This window comes from Vitis vinifera, chromosome 4 (assembly GCF_030704535.1).
Source record: "Vitis vinifera cultivar Pinot Noir 40024 chromosome 4, ASM3070453v1".
Lineage (NCBI taxonomy): Eukaryota > Viridiplantae > Streptophyta > Magnoliopsida > Vitales > Vitaceae > Vitis > Vitis vinifera.
The window spans coordinates 15,636,381-15,658,898 of NC_081808.1; the positions used below are offsets into that span (position 1 = coordinate 15,636,381).

General features: G+C 32.1%; 2 protein-coding genes and 1 long non-coding RNA gene across 3 annotated transcripts; 2 read left to right on the forward strand and 1 right to left on the reverse strand.

Moving 5' to 3' along the window:
- Nucleotides 1-712: 712 nt before the first annotated feature.
- Nucleotides 713-9,189, forward strand: LOC100243390 (uncharacterized). The gene is made up of 3 exons (XM_002267554.5): nucleotides 713-924; nucleotides 6,567-6,853; nucleotides 8,334-9,189. The coding sequence occupies exons 2-3, from the start codon at nucleotides 6,585-6,587 to the stop codon at nucleotides 8,968-8,970; spliced, it is 906 nt and encodes a 301-aa protein (XP_002267590.1). The 5' UTR covers nucleotides 713-924; nucleotides 6,567-6,584; the 3' UTR covers nucleotides 8,971-9,189.
- Nucleotides 9,190-9,611: 422 nt separating this feature from the next.
- On the reverse strand, nucleotides 9,612-14,484 carry LOC132253641 (uncharacterized). The gene is made up of 2 exons (XR_009465525.1): nucleotides 12,528-14,484; nucleotides 9,612-9,860 (listed from the first exon to the last, which is right to left on the reverse strand). It is a non-coding gene; the product is annotated as an uncharacterized LOC132253641 (long non-coding RNA).
- A 3,133-nt stretch (nucleotides 14,485-17,617) lies between these two features.
- On the forward strand, nucleotides 17,618-18,133 carry LOC104879106 (serine/threonine-protein phosphatase 7 long form homolog). The gene is made up of 2 exons (XM_010650668.1): nucleotides 17,618-17,644; nucleotides 17,732-18,133. The coding sequence occupies exons 1-2, from the start codon at nucleotides 17,618-17,620 to the stop codon at nucleotides 18,131-18,133; spliced, it is 429 nt and encodes a 142-aa protein (XP_010648970.1).
- Nucleotides 18,134-22,518: the final 4,385 nt, after the last annotated feature.

The following is a 22,518-nucleotide window of genomic DNA, read 5'->3' on the forward strand; positions in this document are numbered from 1 at the left end:
AAAATATTTGAAAAAATTATAAAATAAATAAAAATTTACATTTTTAAGTTATTTTATAAATTTAATTGACATAGATATTGTTATGAAGAAAAATATTTATATGCAAGGATATATCGGTTTTAATATATAATTTATTATTTATCTTATCAAATTAATTTTAATTTATAAAATATTAGAACTTTATTATAATCATTATTATTTATATTTTAGTTTTTTTAAATAAATTTATATTTTTAATATTTTAAAATAAAAACATTCAAAATTAAAATGATAAATATAAAAAATTTAAAAATGAAATGATAATAATTTTTTAGAATGAGATAAATTATGACACATTTAATATTAAAACTATAATTTATTTAATTCAAATATATTTAGAACCCGTTTGATAGTGATTTTACGAAGCGTTTTTAATATTTCTAATACTTGAAAATTTTTATCATTCAAGTGTTAGAATGCTAAAAACACTTCCTAAAATCACTCCTCAACGCACTTTTAATAGTGTAAAATAAATAATTTTATATGATTTTTTTAATATTTATATTTTTTATATTTAATTATCATATAAATAATATAAAAAAAGACATTAAAAAATTAAGAATTGATTTTTAAATTTTTATTAATCAATTAAATATAATTTAAAATAAAATAATTAGAATTGGTTTTTTTTTTAATGATTATTAACATTAACAAATTTAAATTGAACATATATTATCAATTATCAAAGAGCATTATAATCCAATGGTAGCCAAGGACTGAACCCAAGGGTTCGAACCCCCGACTGCATTTCAGAGGAAAATTGTTCTCATGATTTGTTTCCTTCTCTCACTCGAGGCATCAAGAAGCCCTTTTCTGAAGTTGCCCTTCACACGAGAGAATCCCTAAAAAGGCCCTAATTTCCTCTGCCACTCTCAATCCTCGCAGGTACTAATCTAATCATGTTATTATTTTTTTTTCTGCAACCCCCGTTTGATTCCCAAGAAAATCCATTCCCCATTCGATTTCCGAGAAAATCCATGCAAAACCCCCAAGGAAAATAAAAAAAAATTGCTTTTTTTTTTGCTTCCTGTGTTTTCTGGATCTGTTCTAGGGGTCTCTTTGCTTTTATGCCATTGGATTTAAATTTCACGAACCCCAAATCCACGATTTTTGAGCCAGGCTGAAAAACACAACCTTTGCCTGCAAATCATGATCAGATTACCAAATAGCATCTTATTTTTTTTTATTTTTTATTTTTAAATTGGATAGATTTTGTATCCTGTGCGTGGGCTGGACTAGTAGGAAATATCGGGAAATTTCCCGAAAACTCGGTAAAAATACCGAAATATCGGCGATATTTCTGAAAAATTACCGAAATTTCCGTCGACCGATAATCGGTGAGGAATATCGTATCGGAGCAGAGCGAAATTTCTTTCTCCGATATTTCCGAAAAATTACAAAAATTTCCGTAGAAATGTCGTCGAAATTTTTCGATATTTCAAACACTGCACATACTTACCAAACACAAGATAGGATATAATATTCCCATTCTTATCTTATCTCATCTCTTGGTATATCCTGCGAACCAAACATGATCTTAGACTACTTTTTTATAATATGAGTAACATGATCTTAGACTACTTTTTAATAATGTGAGTACTACTTTGACCAAACTTTAATTATCTTTAGAGCTTTGTTATTTTGTAATTATTTTTAGATAAGTGTGTGAAAACATAATTTTTCCTTGTTTTCCTCCATAATTTGAATAAGTTAAAACTTTTTTATGTTACTTCTTAAGTTGGATTTATAGAGTAAAGCTGAATTTAGGAGGAAAAAAAATATAAATAAATAAATAGAATGATTATTAATATGAAATTTTTTTATGAAAATATAAATATTCAAAACAAATATAGAAAGTAATATTGCATATGCTAGATTAAATATTTCTTTCATAAATAAATAACTATAAAGAAAATATTTTTGTGATTGTGATATGATGAAAAAGAAAGGGTTACTTGTCAAAATACGTTAGAGAATCCAAACAAGACAATTTTTTTTTTATTTAAGGAAAATTTAATTTAGTGATTGATTAATATTAAAAGAGAAACAAGTATAAAATGACAAACATTAAGAAGGAAAAATGTTTGAACATAAGAAGTAAAATATGCTTAATGTTATGATCTTCTTATATACTTGTTTACTTAATTGGGCTTGATAGGAATATCTTTATCCTTACATTGTTTCCTTTTTTTTAATAAGACAATTCCTCGATAGGAATTTATTGAGATAATTTTGGAATATATAAATATAATTGAAAAAAAAAAGTGATTTATTTGGTGATATGAGAATTATTTTGTGGTAATGAAACAAAAAAAGTAATTAAAGATGCAACTAAAAATATTTTTATTACCTTGAAAAAAAACTTCTAAATGAATAACTTTAAGAAAATATGTTTGGTACTAAAAATGGTAAATGCAATCTTGTTTGTGCTTTTTTATATGAAATACGAGTAATAAATATCTTAGATGTAAGGATTGCATGTGTGATGTCAATGTATTTATAGAAATTGAAGAATACTAGATACTTTGTGATAATTTTTGTATGTGATATCTTACTAATGTGTTCTTCAATGTGCAAAAAGTTCTAATACCATAATGATGCAAAGAAATTGGCAGAAGTATTTAAGATGAGAAACGGACTAGCAAGTAAGTTAGATCCATATTCATCGAGAAGGATGGACCAAACTCACAAAAGAGTTACCTTTAGAGGTAACCCAATCTTTGTGATTGGAGATCCTATGAAAAAAGGTTTAATGGGTAGAAAGAATTTGCATGAGTGACTTGTAAGCAACATTAACTTTGAAAAGAGAGTCTCTTCCCTATTCCTATGACAATAGTGCTACCAATGTGATGTTAGGAAGGGTTTTGCTCTGAATTAGCCCGAGGTAAAAAGTGTTGTAAGGTACAAGTTGCATGTGCCCTTAGAGGACTCACCTAAGTGAAAGAGGTTATGAGGCCGCAGCTATGGGATTGGGCTATTTCGTAGTAACTCTCATGAGAATCAAGATACTAGCACATGACCATCAACAGTGCGGACCACTTAGAACAAAGTTTTATATCAATACTATGTGTGAGACATGTTGAAATTTGGTTCAAGGGTCTAGTTCAAGACTTAGTTCACTACCCTACACCAATTACATAGAATAGAGCTACCTAATCTTTTATTTATTTATTTTTTATTTTAAATTTCTTAATTAATTCATTATTATTGTTATTATTATTATTATTATTATTATTATTATTATTATTATTGAAGTTTTAAACTTTATGGGAGATTGTTGGAATTTTGATAAAATAAAGTTTAAAACTTTAATTATTTTTAAAAATGAAATAAAATATTTTATACAAATTAATTTGGTAAGTCAAAGTCTCTTAATTTATAATTGATGATCTTTAATATTTGCAACTAATAGGATGAGAGTTATGAGTTTTAAAGAGAATCATCCATTACATTTATAATCGGCTCTTCTTAATTCTCTAAAATCTAAGTTTTTAAGGAAAACTTCCTTGATTATTTATAAAACTAATACATTACATATAAATGTAAAAATTAAAGCCTATTTGGTAACTGTTTTCAAAAACAATTTTGAAAATTAGTTTTTGAGAGTAGTTTATGATGTTTTGTAGAATAAAAGTTTGTTTGGAATCTAAAATGTCTTTAACTTATTTTTAATATATTTTAAAAATAATTTTTATATGCAATGTTATATTTTTTAATAATTCTATTTGCTTATATAATTATTTTTTAAAATAGTCATAAAAAAAAAAAAAAACTGAAAAGAACTAAAAGATTTTATTTGAAAACATCATATTTTCTATTTTTAAGAACATAAAACCGAAAGCAATTTTTAGTTGTCAAACGTGTTTGTCTTTTTTGTTGAATAACATAAAATTATTCTTGAAAATAGTTTCCAAACAGACCGTAAATTGTTTATCCAATTTGTAAAAACTTGACACCAACTTAAACATAATTAAATTAAGCACGAATCGAAAATCTTAAAAACGAAGGTGGGGTTGGATTGAACTTGAATAAGGAGATGATACGCATTAGAAATCAGCCCACTTACAGCCTAACACTTTGAAAATTGGACCGGTCCAGTCGAGGCTATTATTACCTGACTTAACCCATGTAGGGGCCGTCTCTATTTACCCAAAAGAATTCAACCATCCCTTGTCCAAATGCTGCGTTCCCTAATTCTCTGCCTTCTTTCACACAAACTTTCTGAGTTCAAGGTACTGTTCCAATCTCTATTCTCAATCCAATTGATCGTCTGCTACGTTAGATATAAATTAATCGTTTGGTTGCGGAGAAAATAATGAGAAAATTAAAGGAATTTTTTAATCATAAACTTTTCGCCATCTAGGGTTCGAGCAGAAAATTGCACTTTATCTAAAGCTCGTAAGATTTTTAATTTTTAAAATTTCTTTTTTGTTTGTTTTGGATCTTTGGCAGCAAAGAAAGTGAGGGAGATAACATAGCAATTAAAGTGTGGTTTTCTTTTTTTTTTTTTTCCCTTCATTTTCTTGGTGACCAAACAGACTGTCGGATTTCATAGAGTGTCTTTTAAGTTGATATGTATTTATATGATGTATGTTTGTTTCCTCTCAATGAACTTTCTGTCCATGATGAGTAAAATAAAACCTGTTTCAAGATTATATTATAGCATAAGTAACAAAATCAAGTTAGTAGGAAGAAGGTTCACTAAAGAATGTAACACAGGTTACTGATTTCTGGTGAAGTTAAATTGCTTTCATGTGGATGCCTTGTTGATTTTACTACTCTTACAAGACACTACAGACTCTACATGGAAAATTTTACACTCTGTACGTTATTGGTGAACTGGGTTTTCTGCTGAGTTCCAGGATTCAATTCATTTGATAATCTTTGGCAGTCATCAGTCATAATGAGTATTAGTTTATTTAGGTCAAAGTGATGATCTTTATGAATTTCTGTTTTTAATGTGTGCTTTCTCAACTATTTGATGAGTGCTATAAGAAGCTTCCTCTATTGCTTTCTAATCTGTGTTATTGAGAAAGCACCTGGTGGGGATGCTAAAATTGATGGTTCAATAATAATCTCTCAGAAATTCCAGTGTTGAGTTTTTCTTTTTTTTTTTTTTTTTTTTTTTTTTTTTTTCTGATAGGTAAATTTTTGTCCCTATTGGGACTTGAACCCGGAACCTTCCACAAACCCTCCCCATGCCTTTACCACTTGAGCTAGGCCTCAAGGGCGAGTTTTTCTTTCTTAAGTCCCAGGCCTCAGGCCCAGGAATGCATGAGAGGAAGGAAAAATAAATAAATAAATAAATAAATAAAAAGCAGAAAAAAGGAACAGATAATATGGAATATATGATTTGATCCTTTCTTTTTTCTGTTTTTTCTTTAAGCTTTTGTCTCCACCCACACAAGACTAAAATTTGCTTGTTTTTGTTTTTTATATTTTTTGTTTCTAGTTCTTTTTTTTTTAGACCCCTCATGGAATGGAATTACCTTCAGATAATGTACATAGAGCCACATGGGTAGTGGAATTGGTTTTTGTTCTTTCTATTTTAAATTTGATTCATGTATAAATTTTTCAAATTTAATTCATGCATAAATTCTTTTATTTGAAAATCACTTGCCCCACCTCTATGTTTATTTTTGTTCAACTCTATAATTTTGTGATGTCAATGCTAATGCTGCCATGGAAAATGGTCACCATTAACATATGTTCATTAATCTATGCTATTTTTTTTTCTTCACATTTCCATGTTTCAAGAAGGTTTTAAAGCAGTAAAATAGGTTTTGTTTTAGTGAATTGATTACCTGAAAAATATTCTATTAATGTGTGTGCATGGTGTGGTTTTATGCATTTTTTGTTCTATTTGAACCATTTATTGCATGTTTTGAGACTTTCCAATAAGTAGTTGCTGCCATTCTAAAGATGTTTTGTTTCATCCTTTAGTTTAAGCCTCTCTCAAAACACCAATTTTTCATAGATGGAGCACAAAGCTGAAAATGTATATGGGATTTATATGTATTTACTGAATGAATTTGAATGTTCATCGATTTAACTGGTTCTATTGCTAGAAGTACCGATGGATGCATGAATGGTGCAACCGGTTCCAATCTCTCATTTGGGGTTGCACAGAAACTCGAGGAAAGCAATAAAAATTAAGATATTTTTTTAATATTACTTTTCACTTCTTTCCATACTAAGATATGCCAAAATTTGGGTCCAAGAGAAGATTTTTCTTAATCAAGCTTTTAGTCAAGCTCAAGCTTGGCATATCGAGGATACTAGACCATCTCTTGTGTCCAGTTTTACCTCTTAAGAGAAAAGAACAAACTAAAATGGTCTTTTCTGTCAATTTCAGGTGAGAAATTTGAATCTTAGCAACAACACCCAGTATACCGGGGATTGGAGCTCTTATCTTTTTTATCCTTCATCCTGTTGTTTGACTTCTCACAACACTACCACACACTTCTGTCATTCATTGTCATCCTTTTTTTTTGTCCACCCATCAGTCATTTTTCAAATTGCCACAGGAAACATCCCAGCAAGGCATGGCTAAGAACCGAGACAAGAGGAAAGGGTCAGGTCTTCCTTCTGCATCCCACACTTCAATCACACTGAGAGAAGAAAACAGTGGGCGAAAGCAAAATAAAGCCAAAGGAGGTTCCACCAATATGAAGTCCATGTTGAAACTGCAGCACTTGAAGAGTCTGGCAATGTGGGCTAGTCAGGAAGCATCCATTCCTTCTCTAGGTGCCTTTTTTGGGCACCGTTTGATGTCATGTGGAGTCCCAGATCAATCCTTGTTTCCTTGCCAGAGGTTTGACTATTTTTCTTTAAAGTTCTCTGTGTGTTGTTGTGACTGATGGTTCATTGTTTTTCTATTGCATGTAGTTTTCAATTTTGTTGGAATGGTGGTGTTTCGAACTTTTTGTAAGTGTTTTGGAAATTGGGCTTCAGCCTATTGATTAATCAATTCCCTGGAATGGTTAGATCAAATCTGATGCAGTTTTATTATATAATATATATCTGTATTGATTATATTATATTGTTGCAAGAATAGTTGGGTTTACTTGTGAAACCTTAGCTATGTAAGATCAATATTTTATTTTATTTTGGCCATGTACTATACTATTATCTTGACATTTAGAGTAAAGATTTGGGTTGTCATGAGTTGGTTTTCTGATTAAGGCGTTTTTGTATTTAGCACAGTTTATTGATTAAGTTGAGAAGTTTAATCTTTTTGCAAATCTTACAGTGCTTCCAATTTCCCTATGTCTTTGTGTTGTGTTGTGAATCAATAATAGTCGGGTTTACTTGTGAAACCTTAGCTATGTAAGCTCTCTCTCTCTCTCTCTCTCTCTCTCTCTCTCTCTCTCTCTCTCTCTCTCTCTCTCTCTATGTATATATATGTATATATGTTGGCCATGTACTATACTACTGTCTTGACCTTTAGGGTAAAGATTTGGGTTGTCACGGGTTGGTTTTCTGATCAAGGTGTTTTTGTATTTAGCACGGTTTGTTGATTAACTTGAGAAGTTTAATCTTCTTGCCAATCTTATGGTGCTTTCAATTTCCTTGTGTCTTTGTTTATGTTGTGAATCAAGGAACAATCCTGAGCTGAAAATAACTTGTTCCCCCCATATTTTGAGTGATCTGAATAATTAAGAAAGTGAACTCTGGGCCTGTTACAATCAAGTTTCATCTAGACTTCTGTGTTTTTTCTATTTCTTTTTTAACCATTTCTTGGGAGAGAAATCTGTTTCTACCTTGTATGATCAAAGTTCATCCAGAATCGTTTTATTTTTTTTCTAATCTTTTATGGAACTATATAAGACTTGTTGAGTTCATCTAGAATCTTTTAGCACTAATATGACTTGTTGGGTAGTTTGTGGCACTTGGTGCTTTTCAAGGATTGTGTGATGTAACACTATTGCTGCTGATTAGGTAGAAGTGGGTGCAAGTGCCGGTTATCAGTGTTTGTCTTGGTTTGAAACTCATTTAAGCCCCAAAATCTTAAGACACAGAGACATGACTAAATAACCCAATTTCATTTTTAATACGTTTTTCTCATCCTATATATATAGTATAGGATGTCCAAAGTGGGTCAATATTTTATATGAACGGAAAGATAAAAAGAACAGATTAGAATATAACTTGCAATGACTTAGGAACTCTTTCTTCTCTCTTTGCTTGCATGCTTGGTTAAGCACATAGTTAACCAATAGTACATAAGTTGAATACATCTGCCATATATGTTATGTCTGACATTGGTAGTTGGCAATTTTACCATTCTGCAGATGTGAAACAATTCTTCAGCCTGGCCAAAACTGCACTGTCCGAATTAAACCAAATAGAGCAAGAGCACAACATGGAACCAAGAAATCTTATGCTTCAACTCAAAACAATGTCATCTACTGGTGCCATTTCTGTTCACATCATAATGTGAAGAGGGGAACCCCAAAAGGCCATATGAAAGAGATATGTCCAAAGGTGAAGCCATCTCCGGTCTCCAAGCATACTAATCCAATGCCTCAAAATGCTGCTGACCCACAGACAGTCCATCAAAATGAAGTTGAAGTCTGTAAAACAGATGAGATAGCTTCATCAGCAACAGCCCTAGATATTCCCATCATAGATAGTCCAGCAACTCCAACAGTAGCTACAGATACTCCCATCACAAATAGTCCAGCAACTCCACTTGTGAGAACAGGTAATACTCTGTTGGGGGGAAAGAGGAGAAAAAGAAACAAACCGGGATCTAGCAAACAAGCTGAACCTGAAAGCAACTCTGCCTCAGCTGACACACAGAAATCTGTCAGCACATCAAACAAACGAAGGAGAAAATCTTGGACAAGCCTGAGGGAAATTGCCGAAACCAGCGAGCAGGGTAACACTCGGAACATTGCAAATCTAACAATCCCTTTTTTTCTATAGGTAGAACAAGCCATTCATTGACAAGGAATACAACCACAGATGAATGAGGAAACCCAGGTTTCTAGGCTGTAGTATGGTGGGTTGTTCAATTTGTGATGTATAGATGTTTGAGATAAATTTTTATTTTCAGGAAGGAAATATTACACTCCTGATTAAATCTTTCCAGCATTGATTTCATTATTTGGTGCTGTCTTCGAAGAGAGTAGATCATTTCTCACAGTGGTGTTTGAAAATTTTTGTGGTATATATCTGTGTTTGTCTATATGTGTATATGAATATATGAATATATGAATCCGGTAGCTCTATTGGTCAGGGCGACCTTAATTAATAAAAAAGTTTAGGCTTCTTGAAAAGTTTGAGGGAAAAAAAATGTAAAGTAAAATAAGAAGTGAGTTTAAATAGAATAAATTTTTATAAGATGCTTATCATATATTCTTCTTTTGTCAATTTGTAGGCATATAATTTAAAATATAAATGTATAATTTTTAAAATATTTTTTATTAGATTTTGTAAAGAAAGTAATAGAGATGAGAAAGGAAGGTAACAGAATCTGAGATTGGTAAAGTGATTTTCTGTTTTTATTTTTCTCTCTTTATTCTATTGTTTACATAGTAATATATATAGTAGACCTAACTAACAAATTCTCTAACAATCCATCCAACAATAATAGAATAAAACCAATGAGCATATGACACATGTACATCTTGTAACCATATGAAATTATCTCTCAACATTCTCCCTCAAACTTAAGGTAGAAAGATTTTCTACTTTGAGTTTGTTTATTAGATTTACAAATTGAGTGCTTGAGACAGCTTAAGTCAAGACATCTGCTACTTGATTAATGGAAGGCACATGTTGGACTGAAAACCTTTCTTTGCAGAACCTTTTCCCTGGCAAAATATAAATTCAATTCAATGTGTTTTGTCTTGGCATGCAATATTGGATTAGTAGCTAACAAAACAGTGTTGAGATTATCACACCAAATAACTAGTGGTGTAGGCAAAGTGATTTTAATTTCTAAGAGAAGAGATTGTAACCAAGTGATTTCTGCAACCAAACTAGCTAGGCTTCTGTATTATGCTTTTGTACTTGATCTAGATACAATATGTTGTTTCTTTGACTGCCAAGTGACTAAATTTGAACCAAAATATACACAAAATCCTAAAGTTGATCTTCGGTCATTAGGATCAGAGGCCCAATCAACATCACAAAATGCTACAAGATCAAGAGTAGGAGACTTTCTTAAATGTAATCCATGATGAAGAGTGCCTTTCAAGTATCTGAGAATTCTTTTGACTACTTTCCAATGAGATTCTAATGGAGCTTGCATATATTGACAAACTTTATTAACACTATAGGTAATTTCAGGCCTAGTAACTATTACATATTGAAAGCTCCTACAATTGATTTGTACAACTTCACATCCTGAATCGATTCACTTCCATAGCCTAAAAGTTTCTGTCTAGTGGTCATAGGAGTAGAAATAGGATTGGCACCTTGCATTTTGGCTTTGCATAATAGATCAGTTATGTATTTTCCTTGAGAAAGGTGGATACCTTCAGAAGTATGATTCACTTCAATCCCTAACAAATAGTTGACTTCTCCAAGACCTTTTAAGGCAAACTCTCTATTCAAATTGGTAATAAGATGCATCACAACTTGTTTACCAGTGATAAGAATGCCATCTACATACACAAGCATATAGGTAGAATGACTTTTTGTCACATGAATGAACAAAGACTGATCTGACTCGGTAGAGATAAATCCAAAGGAATATAGGGTTGTACTTAACTTTTCAAACCAAGCCCTTGGTGCTTGTTTTAAGCCATATAAAACTTTATGCAATTTACAAACAAGATGAGATTGGTTGTGCTGAATAAATCCAGGGGGTTGTTCCATAAAAACTTCCTCATGCAACACTCCATTAAAAAAGGCATTATTAACGTCTAATTGATGAATTAACTAACCTCTAGACAAAGCTATAGTAAGCATAACCCGAATAGTTGCAAGTTTAACAATTGGACTGAAAGTTTCTATGAAATCAAAACCAGCAACTTGATGTAACCCTTTTGCCACTAACTTGGCTTTGTACTTCTGAATTGAGCCATCGGGGTTTTCTTTCACTTTAAATACCCATTTGCAGCCAATAGGTGTTCTTCCCAGTGGTAATGGGACTAAGGACCATGTATTATTCTTCAAAAGAGCCATCTATTCATCAGTCATTGCTTGTTTCCAATGATGTACATGTAAAGCTTCCTTAACACAAGTAGGTTCACATGTGGTAGCCAAAACCTTTGGTTTAAAATTTTCAACTTTAGACCGAGTGACCATAGAATGAGTATTTTTGTAAGGCTGCATTGGAACATAAGCTAAATCTTCTTGTATTTGGTCCTATGAAAGAGCTCTATGACCAGCAACATTGTCATAAGTATTAGTAGCAAGAGGAGAGGCGGTAGGTGTTAAAGCATTAGTAACAGATTGGAAAATTTCTGGATGAGCAAAGCTACCAAAGGAAGAAATTATTGGGGGAGCAGTAGAGAAATGAAAAGAGGGTGAAACAGAATTAGATAAGGATGGCTGAATTTTATGAGCAAAAGGAAATGAAGACTCATTAAAAATGACATCTCGAGAAATAATAATTTTGTCATTAGAATCAAGACATTTTTAGCCTTTATGATTGAGACTATAACCTAAAAAGGTACATTTAGTGGATCGGAATTGAAGCTTGTGTTTGTTAGATGAATGAATGTTAGGAAAACAGGAGCAATCAAATATTTTTGAGAAAGAGTAATCCAGTAGGGTTTTGAACAAAACTTGCAAAGGAGTTTTATGATGAAGAATAGATGTTGGTAATCTATTTTTGAGATAAACAAAAGCTCTAAAGGCTTCATCCCAATATTTCATTGGCATTGAAGCAAATGCTAACAAGGTGAGACCATGTTCTACAATGGTTCTATGCTGCCTTTTAGCCAAGCCATTTTGTTCATGAGTATAAGGACAAGAATATCTATGAAGAATGCCATTTGAAGTTAAAATTTTTGTAAAAGCTCTATATTCTCCACCCCAATCTGTTTGTATGGCCTTGATTTTAAAACCTAGTTGTAATTCAACTTGAGTTTTGAAATTAAGAAAGGCTTGAAATGCATCCGATTTACGTCTAAGTAAGTAGATCTAAGTAAATCTTGAGTAAACATTAACAAAGTGAATGTAGTAGTAATAACCACTAGAGGATTGAAGTGGAGAAGGGCCCCATAAATCAGAGTGTATAAGTTGTAGGGGTTGAGTGTAAATAGTGTCAGAAGAATAAAAAGGAAGTTTGTGAATCTTGCCATAACAAGAAGCTGAGCAAAAAGAAAACTGCATTTTATTAGGAACATAAATATTGCAGTTAGACAAAACAAACTTTACAATATTAAGGGATGGATGTCCAAGTCTGTGATGCCATAGATCTAAAGTATTCAAAGAACCGGAAGAATCCTTAATTGCAATACAACATTCAGGATTATATTGAAAGAGGCTAGAAACATGATTTTGAAATAAAGAGGTGGATGACTCACAAGAGGTTGTAGAAGATGGAACTAACAGTGGCTTTGCTGAAGGCAGAAGTGTGAAATCATCAAATACATAAAGTCCATTCTTAACTCTCCCTGCCATGAGAATTTCCTTGGAAGCCTGATCTTTGACATAACAAAAGTTAGGAAAGAACTCAAAATACACAGCATTATCTTTGGCAAATTTAGAGACACTGAGCAAATTTTTGGTAATAAAAGGAACATGAAGAAAATGATTTAAAAAGAACAATTTCCAAGTAAATTGAGATTGAAAAGATGATTATCCAATATGTTTAATATTCAAACCTGTTCCATTACCCATCATGATCTTATCTTGCACAGCAAATTCAGTTTTATTCATCAGATTATGAATGTCTGGTGTGATATGATTTGTAGCTCCAAAATCTAGGTACCAGCCAGAGTCATAGGCAAATTCAGGAGTAGTAGCAACCATGGTAGTCATTTGTGATGAATCTTGAGCAGAATGAAATCCATTCTGAAATGAAAATGGGACCTGAAATGATGGATCAAATCTGTAGTAACATTGTTGCACTAAATGACCAACATGACCACACAATTGGCATTGAGGTTTATTGAAATTCCAATAATTTTGACCACCATTGAAGCCTCCACGACCTCGTCTACTAGAACCTCTAAATGTATTGAATCCACGACTACTAGAACCTCCTCTACTAGGAAAATTATTGAGACCACGAAAATTTCCTTGATCAAAAGTAGAAAAGCCATTTTCAAAAGAATTATTAGACATTTTCTTGTCTTTGTTATTTTGGCTCTGAGTTGCTAAGTTAGTACTCAAATTAGAATCTAAAGCTTTAGTAGCCTTTTTCAATGCACCTTTCTTGAGCCAAAAGAACATACTCTATTTCATCAACAGTATATGAATTTGTGCGTGTGGTAACAACAGTAATCAAAGTGTCATGCTCTGAGGGTAATCCTTCAAAAATTGCGTCAATATGATCTGAAGTAGAGATAGAATAGCCAACTGATAATAGGCTATCAACCATGCTTTTGATTCACAAGAGATAATCATTCATGGATGATGAACCTTTCTGAGAGCTCTTGAGTTGCATCTTGAACTGATCAATCTTGGTACGAGTTTGAGCAGCAAAGAAAACCTCCAATTTCTCCCAAATCTGAAAAGAAGTTACACATCCAACCATTCTTGTTAAAAGCCCTTTGGACATTGATGAAAGGAGCCAAGAGACTAGTAGTTGGTCTTGTTGTTCCCAATCAGAGAAATCTTGATTGATTTTACCACTTGTTTCATATGTGGAAGAAAGAAATTTTGGAGGAACGGTATCAATTCCATTGATGAACTTTGAGAGCTTGTAACCCTTGATTGTAGAGATAGAATAGCCAACTGATAATAGGCTATCAACCATGCTTTTGATTCACAAGAGATAATCATTCATGGATGATGAACCTTTCTGAGAGCTCTTGAGTTGCATCTTGAACTGATCAATCTTGGTACGAGTTTGAGCAGCAAAGAAAACCTCCAATTTCTCCCAAATCTGAAAAGAAGTTACACATCCAACCATTCTTGTTAAAAGCCCTTTGGACATTGATGAAAGGAGCCAAGAGACTAGTAGTTGGTCTTGTTGTTCCCAATCAGAGAAATCTTGATTGATTTTACCACTTGTTTCATATGTGGAAGAAAGAAATTTTGGAGGAACGGTATCAATTCCATTGATGAACTTTGAGAGCTTGTAACCCTTGATTGTAGCTTCAACTTGTTGACACCAAATCAGAAAATTATTCTGATCAAGTTTTATGGAGATTGAGTGATTGAAGGAAATCGGAACAAATTGGGATGAGAACGAAGAGGTGGGGGTGAGGGAATTGGCCATGGATGTGAGCTCTAATACCATGTAAAGAAAGTAACAGAGATGAGAAAGGAAGGTAACAGAAATTGAGAATGGTAAAGTGATTTTTTGTTTTTAGTTTTCTCTCTCTTTATTCTACTATTTACAGAGTAATATATATAGTAGACCTAACTAACAAATTCTTTAACAATTCATCCAACAATAATAGAATAAAACCAATGAGCATATGAGACATGTTCATCTTGTAACCATATGAAATTATCTCTTAACATATTTGATTTTTAAAATAAGATAATTTGGATTCGGAGATTGTTTCCCTTTTTTTTTTTTCCAATTTCCTCCTACTTTCCCATAAGTCATGAAGCTATGTTTGATTTCCAGAAAAGGAAAAATTGTTTTGCAATGTTTGGTTTTCTACAAAATATTAAGAAAAATAATTTTCATTTTTGGGTCTTTTATGAAAATATTAAAACAAATAAAATTTTATTAAAATTAGTTAGAAAATTTATGTATTTTCAAATTATTTAATCTTATATAAAACCTTTAAAAAAAAAAATTCAAAGTAATATATAAAAATAATTTATTAACTTTAATTTTTTTTTCTTTCATTCATTTTCTTCTACTTTTTTTTCTTTATTTTCTCTCTTTCACATCTCCAAATACAAGTAAGAAAAATAGTTTTTTCATATTTGAAATAATATGAAAAAATTAAATGAAATTAAAATGTTATTATTTAAGTAAAGTTGAATATATTAATGGAAATTATTCATAATATATAGTATAAAAATAATAAAAGAGATGCATAGAATAGAATTGATTCCCTCAAATCATTTATTGTACCTATGGTACAATAATATTTAATTCTCTTAATTTTACCACATTCATTATTATGTTCTTTGTATATTTCATACACTATCATAAAAGAATTCAAGTTTATAAAATATAAATTTTAAATAATTATGTAAAAATAATTAACATTTTATATACTTTTTGATCAAAATTACTATATTTTAATGATATAAATAATACATTTAACTATTCTAAGTAGTATCTTTGACCCATGAAGATATAAAATTTGAATTATTTTTAAAGAATTCTATTTTATAATTATTTTTATATAAATCTACAAAAATTTACTTTTTCCAATTTATTATCATTGTTTTTAAAAGGGAAAAATGAGTTTTGACTCACCACGAAAATGTATGAATTGAGATTCCCCTATATCTATATCTATATCTATATATATATATATATATATATATATATATATATATTTCTGAAAATATCAAAACCTATCCAGTGCAACTAGAAAAAGTGAGTTTTGACTCGCTAGGAAAATGTATGAATTGAGTATATATATTATTTTGAAAATCTCCAAACCTATGTAGTGCAACTAGGGTGCTAGGGTTATGGGTTTGATGTGATACATGGCTGGTATGGGTATGGGGCTGTTAGGTGATGGCCAGTTATGGGGGATTGGATGGCTAATGGGCTGAGTTCAAGTGTCACGAGCAACTAAAGAAAAGCTATAGCATGAAAGCTTTGACCCAAAATGCCACATTTTAAAAAAAAAATTCCATAAAGTAGACCAAATTTGAAAATTATGCCCAATCTAGTGCGTCTGTGCCACATAGATTGCCACATCATAAAACCGTAATCACCAATTACGGTTTTGAATCCTTTATCCTTTTCCGTTCCTTTCCCAGTTAGGTTTCTTCCTTTCCCAATTAGGTTTCTTCCTTTCCCTGTTAGGTTTATTACTTTTGGGGTTTCGTCCTTCTCGTTGCATCCTTGGCTCAATTCAAATTTTGGAAGTCATTGATCAAGTAAGATTTATGAGTTTTTCAATTTACGTAAATTTTAATTTTTTTTTTTTTTTTTGTAAATTTGTTTGGTTTTCACATTGTTGTTGTAAATGTGTTTGGTTTTTGTTTGGTAAAGATGTGTTTTTTTTTTTTTTTTGATTTTATTTTGATTATGAGCTTAGAAGAAAGAAAAAAAGGTTTTTTTTGGTAAATAAAACAGATATGGAATGGGGGGCCAACATGGATTTTTTTTTTTTTTTTTTGTTAAAGATACTAAAAATGGAGGGGACCATTGTAAAAAAACTCCAAAAATGAACGGGACAAGCGGTGATTTTTGTTATAAGAATAGAAAAAATAGGAGTACTCCACTTATCAAGGGCCAGATTTATCTTAAGCTAGGAGATTGAAGGTGTGGGGTCGGTTTCTACATCATTCTCCAAATTCTGGGAATGTTTGATTGCCCAGAAAATAGAGGAAAGTAAAAAAAAAATAGTCCCAAGATGACAAATCCTCAAATAAAAAAATGTTGCTGGAAAAAACTAGAGATTCTCTTCCTCACACCATATTGACTATTTCAATTTGACCCCTCCACAAAGGAAATTCTTAAATAAATTAGCAACCAATCTAACCCCTTTATGAAAGCATTTGTTTTCAGATAAGCCCCATTTGAACTCTGTCCTTTGCTTCTTGCTCTAATATGTGAGGAATGATATCTAAGAATGTGATATAAGTGAAAATAAGACTGTGTCCAAATAAATTTCCCAGATATTCAGTAGTAGTTTCATTCATAATGCCTTTTTCCCAAGGTAGACTAGAACTCATTTTCTGTCATCTTTTATGAAATTTGCATTCTCCATCCTACATAACAATGTATTTTATTTGAGTGAGCTTTGTGTTAACATAGGATCAGAGGTATTCTACTATTATAATGGCTAGAAAAACACCAACAATATGATTGTTGAACTACCAGTAGATACTATGAACTTTGATAGCAAATATATTGGAACAAACACAAAGAGAACAACATTATATCATATAGTACAATAGTTTCAAGGATAATAATGGTTGACCAAGATTGTATTCATGCATTATTGAAACTTCCTAAGGGTAATTTTATTGTCATTTTTACCACTCCTCCCAGCCCCACACCAAAAACATTGATAAAAAGAAAAAAGAAAAATCCTAGTCATTGATAACTTGGCAACTGTGATTGCTCCTCTTCCTTAATCCTTGAACTCTCAAGCATCACATTTTTTCTCTTTCTGGTTGCGGTTGAGTCTACAGATAAGAGCAACCGATTCTGCATTAAATCTAGTAAACGTTATTGCAAGTGCTTGTTCATCTCCATGACGTGCTTTATCATTCTTGTTACAGATATGGAGTATAGAGGAATAATTTTGATCCAGATCCATTAGATACGTCTGTTTTGGTTCTACAGGATAGACACATGTCTCATTCAGTTAACTCTGGTCAGGTATGTATATGAAAGCACATAATATCTCTTTAAAAAATGAAAAAATTTGCAGTTTATTATCTAAATGATTTATTTGTATTTTTACAGCTTGCTTCAGTCTTGACTTGTCGACAACATATATCTAGGTTTATGAGGGAATGGGAGATGGATCCTCATCTTCGACCTTATATTATTCGATCTAGATTTTATGGTGTATACCGTATTGGACACATTACACTAGATTGGGGATTGATCACTAGTTTAGTTGAGAAATGGCGTCTTGAGACATACACATTTCACTTACCTGTTGGGAAGATGACCATTACTTTACAGGATGTTGTTGTCATATTAGGACTTCGTATTCATGTGCTTCCCATCACTGGCACATATGACATAGATTGGTCACTGCTATGTTATGAACTTTTAGGGGTGACTCCCCCTACATCTGAGATTAAAGGATCGACGATATCAACACGATGGTTGTCACCAGTTCTCTCATCCACTAGTTGATTAAGATGATGCCATATTAGAGCGGTATGCACAAGCTTTCATATTAAGACTCATAGGTTCAACGCTATTTACCAACAAGAAGGGTACCCACATCCATATGTGTTATCTCTCACTACTTAGAGACTTGACTCAGACATCTATGTATAGTTGGGGTAGTGCAGTATTAGCACACCTATATAGGGAGTTGTATCGAGCGAGTTTGGATGGTGCCACTGATATTGCTGGATGTGTGACACTATTATAGGTATAATTAATCATTCACATTAGATTAAAATTTCTAGTTGCTTCAAGTTTATAATTTAAGTAAAATTTTAATGTTACATTTTTTCCAATTGTGGTCTTGGGAGAGACTCCACCTAGGTCAACCCGATTTTGGTCAACCACCAGCCCCTCTAGCAGCCTAGCATTTAGAGCATGATGTAGTCGATGATTTACCAGCTAAGCATTTAGATTAGGGATTACAGGATGAGACATTGTTAGACGAGGGTTTACTAGTTGATCCGTTAGGATGTAGGTGGAGAGTACCTTTATCATGGGCTCAAAACTCATCACGTGTGTTGACATTTTATCGAGGCCAATTAGATGCATAGACCCATGACCAGGTACATATAAGATGTAATGTGCTATTGTTAACCGTATAAACGTTAACATTATTAATTTCAAATGTTGATTTTAACAGGTTTTATGGGAAGCTTACATGGGAGACTTAGTTGCCCATCTTCCGACGATATCTCTAGCAGACTAGGGGATTTGGTGGACGATGTCACCACTTATCTGCTTTGACATTGTCGAGTGGCATCGACTGGAGCGAGTACTGCGACAATTTGGCCTCCAACAAGGGATACCTACATCTTGTTCCATAGAGCAAGACCTCCATTCCATGGATAGGTGAGGACGACATAAGTATGATTAAAGGGCATTCCATGCACAGTATATTACCTTATGGACTAGTCGTGCGTAGTGTATTGTGATGGCACCACCTATGGTGGGTGCTATGTAGTTTCATGATCCATATATGGAGTGGTACCAATGTATTACACGACGTTTGATCACACCCTCTCTCCATAGAGATCAGATGAGGTATCATAGTACAACAACAACCATTCAATTGTTGGTAAGATTTTTTAATTTATAAATGGTTTATTAAATTATAATTAATTAAAAATCATTTTCGTCTGTTTAACTTTTTTTTTTATAGATCACTGGTATGGTTGAGATTGCTAGTTGATATGCTAGGCCTACTTTAGGTGCATTAGGCGACATTCATCGGATTGCTATTGATATTTTGCATGTTATTGGAAAGGACCATCGCATACATTCTTCTCGTCAATCTCCTACATCATCATACCCATCCATGAGACCACCTATGTCAGCCACTACAGTTAGGATGCAGCCTATTCGAGGCCAAGGGAGAGATAGTAGGAGAGATGATGGGCGAGGTGGTCAACAACCTCGTCGATCTATGCATCCACTCGAGACCATGTTAGCACCATCCACATCATCTATCCAATTTGCACCTGAGGCTTCCACACTTTCCCCTTCACCCCTACCATCACCTTCACCTAACCCTTCTCTCTTAGAGCATGTCGTATCATATACCACTGTACCATCACATGTATTTCCTCCCACAGAGGCCACTATACCTGATGTCACTACACCAGAGACTACCCCACTATCTACTAATCTACCATCACCTCTACCTTGTCTCGAGAAGACCACTACACCACATGTCACCTTACCATCATCACTTATATCTCATTTCCTCGAGCCCACTATATCAGATGTTATTGCACCAGCTACCACTATAGTAGATGTCATTCTTCCATCTCCTATATCACCTCTCCTAGATGCTACCATATCAGATATCACTATACTTGAGATCGTCTCACCATCTACCACCTTACCATCACTTACACCTCTTCCCATAGAGACTACCATGCATCATACCCTTACACATGTTACATAGTTAGATGTATGTCCACCTAGGAGACGTCGTGGTCCACGTAGACGTCGAGTCTTGCCTCCATCAGCTCCATCTCAACCTATACATACTAAGACATGGTAGATTGCACAGATAGATTCCACAAAGATGTCTCTGTATCATAGGTGTCTGCAGAGAAAGAGGAAGACCCCATCATGTGGCACTCATTGAGGACTGTTTTTTAGTTTTTGTGTTTATTTTCATTTGCATTATATTGTTAACTTTTTTTATTTTATTATTATGAACAAATTATTATATATTTAAATGAAAATATGATAAATTTTAAACTTATAACACTTACATATAGCAATCCGACAATCTAAAATTTTGGTTTTAGGTTTAAATTTAAACTAATTATTGCAACCACAGCAGCTGTAGCCACAACATACGAATTTTACCTCACAAGATCAATTAAATTAAAGAATTAAGATCACTAACATATTCAAATTTAAAATAAACTAGAATTTAACTAATTGAAATTAAAAATATGAATTTTACCTCCCAAGATCAATTAAATTAAAGAATTAAGATCAATAACGTATTCAAATTAAAAATAAACTAAAATTTAAATTAATCATAAAAGAGAAACATTTAATCTAGAAAAATAAAAGATTGTTTGAAATCAAGATTTAAAAGAATTTATCACAAACAATTAGTTAAACCAATCAACTAAAACCCAAACTAAAAAAGAAATATTGTATCGAAAATCGAAAACTAACCTGTATTGTACCGGAAAAATACTCTCTTGATGTGTCCTCTCTAGAAAAGATCACCCTTGTATGTGAATTTCTGCTCCAAAAGAAAAAGTCTCATTCTCCAAGCCAAAAAGTCCCCTGTCCATATGGCCGCCTCCTCCTTTATATGGCGGCTTCACTTTAATATTTCTTTCCTTTCCGTCGATGCACGTGATATAGGAAAGTGCATACATGTGGTTCACATTGGAGATCTCCCAAGGATGCAGCTGCATGTTGTTTGGTAAGTGGTTAGATCAATTGACTTTTCTTTCTAATAAAAAAACCCAAAGGAATCTCCCTTATAGCCCACTATATGCGTGTTGTGTGGCCACTTCCTTCCTATCTTGGTTTTCCTTGATAAATTATCCACCTTGTCATCTCTAAGCAATGCATGGCACCCAAAGTGCTCCTTCTCAAGCAGTTGGTTTGCAAATACCGACATCAACTCATTCTGGACTTTCTCAAGTAGCTTTGGTTCACTACTAGAATGTAGATAATGAGAAACCCTATCTTTCTCTCATTTCAAACACTCCTCAACTTTTAACATATAATCTGGACATGAATCTTCCAGGATCCAGTTTGAAGCCTTTCGAGAATAATATGCAGCAGTATCTTTGAGCATGGCTGCTATTGTAGCATTAACCGTGGCTACTGCTGCTGTGGCTGCAATTATATTTATAACTAATTAGTTACAACAACACTATATTAATATAGAAAAAATAATGCATTAAAAAAAATTTACAATCTTAACCTCCAATCAAAATAATTCTTAAAAAATTGAACATTCGCTTGATTTAAAATTTGAACTTAAAAAATTGGTTTTAGGTTTAAATTTAAAGTTATGATCACCAACTACTATTTTGACAATTTTTAAAAAATAAATTCAAAAATCGTGGTTACCAATTACAGTTTTGTGATGTGAATACCCTCATGAATAAGACACACATCACATTGAAAATTATTTTGAGAATAAAATTAATTTATGAATTTTTGGTTTTAAAGAAATCATTTTTGTCCAAAACTCCCATTAGTACCCAATAAGGAACATTTTTCTTATTCTCCATGAATTTACAAAAATATTCTAAAAGCATTTTCATCTATTTACCAAAACAGTTAAACTAAATAGTGAATTGATTGGAAAACATAGGTATTTTCTTTCTACAATTCTATATTTTAAGAAGTGGAAAAACAAATTCTATTAGGTTGGCATTTTAAGTTTAAAATTTTAAGCCTTTCCATTCCATTTTGATCCCATTCTGAAAGGAAAAAAATTATTTTTGTTGTATTTAAGTAATTTTCCAATTATTTACCCACTTGAAGTCATATTATATTTTGTACAAATGCATAATTGGGTTTAATTTTTGCACAAAGTTACAAAAAAAATATAATATTCTTCATTACGAGGGCATAAAATAGTATATTTATAGCTAATTATATTTATATTGAGTATAGTGCCAAATATTTTAATAAAATTAAACAAAAATATTTTTATATCAAATTAAAGACATCAATTATTTAATTTCATATATTACTATTCTTTAAATAATGAGATCAATTAAAGTTAAATATTTTTATTAAACCACTCACATATTTTTAGTCAATATAAAATCAAAATAATATAATATTTTTATTTAAAAAAATTAAAGTTAAATATTTTAAATCAAGCAACA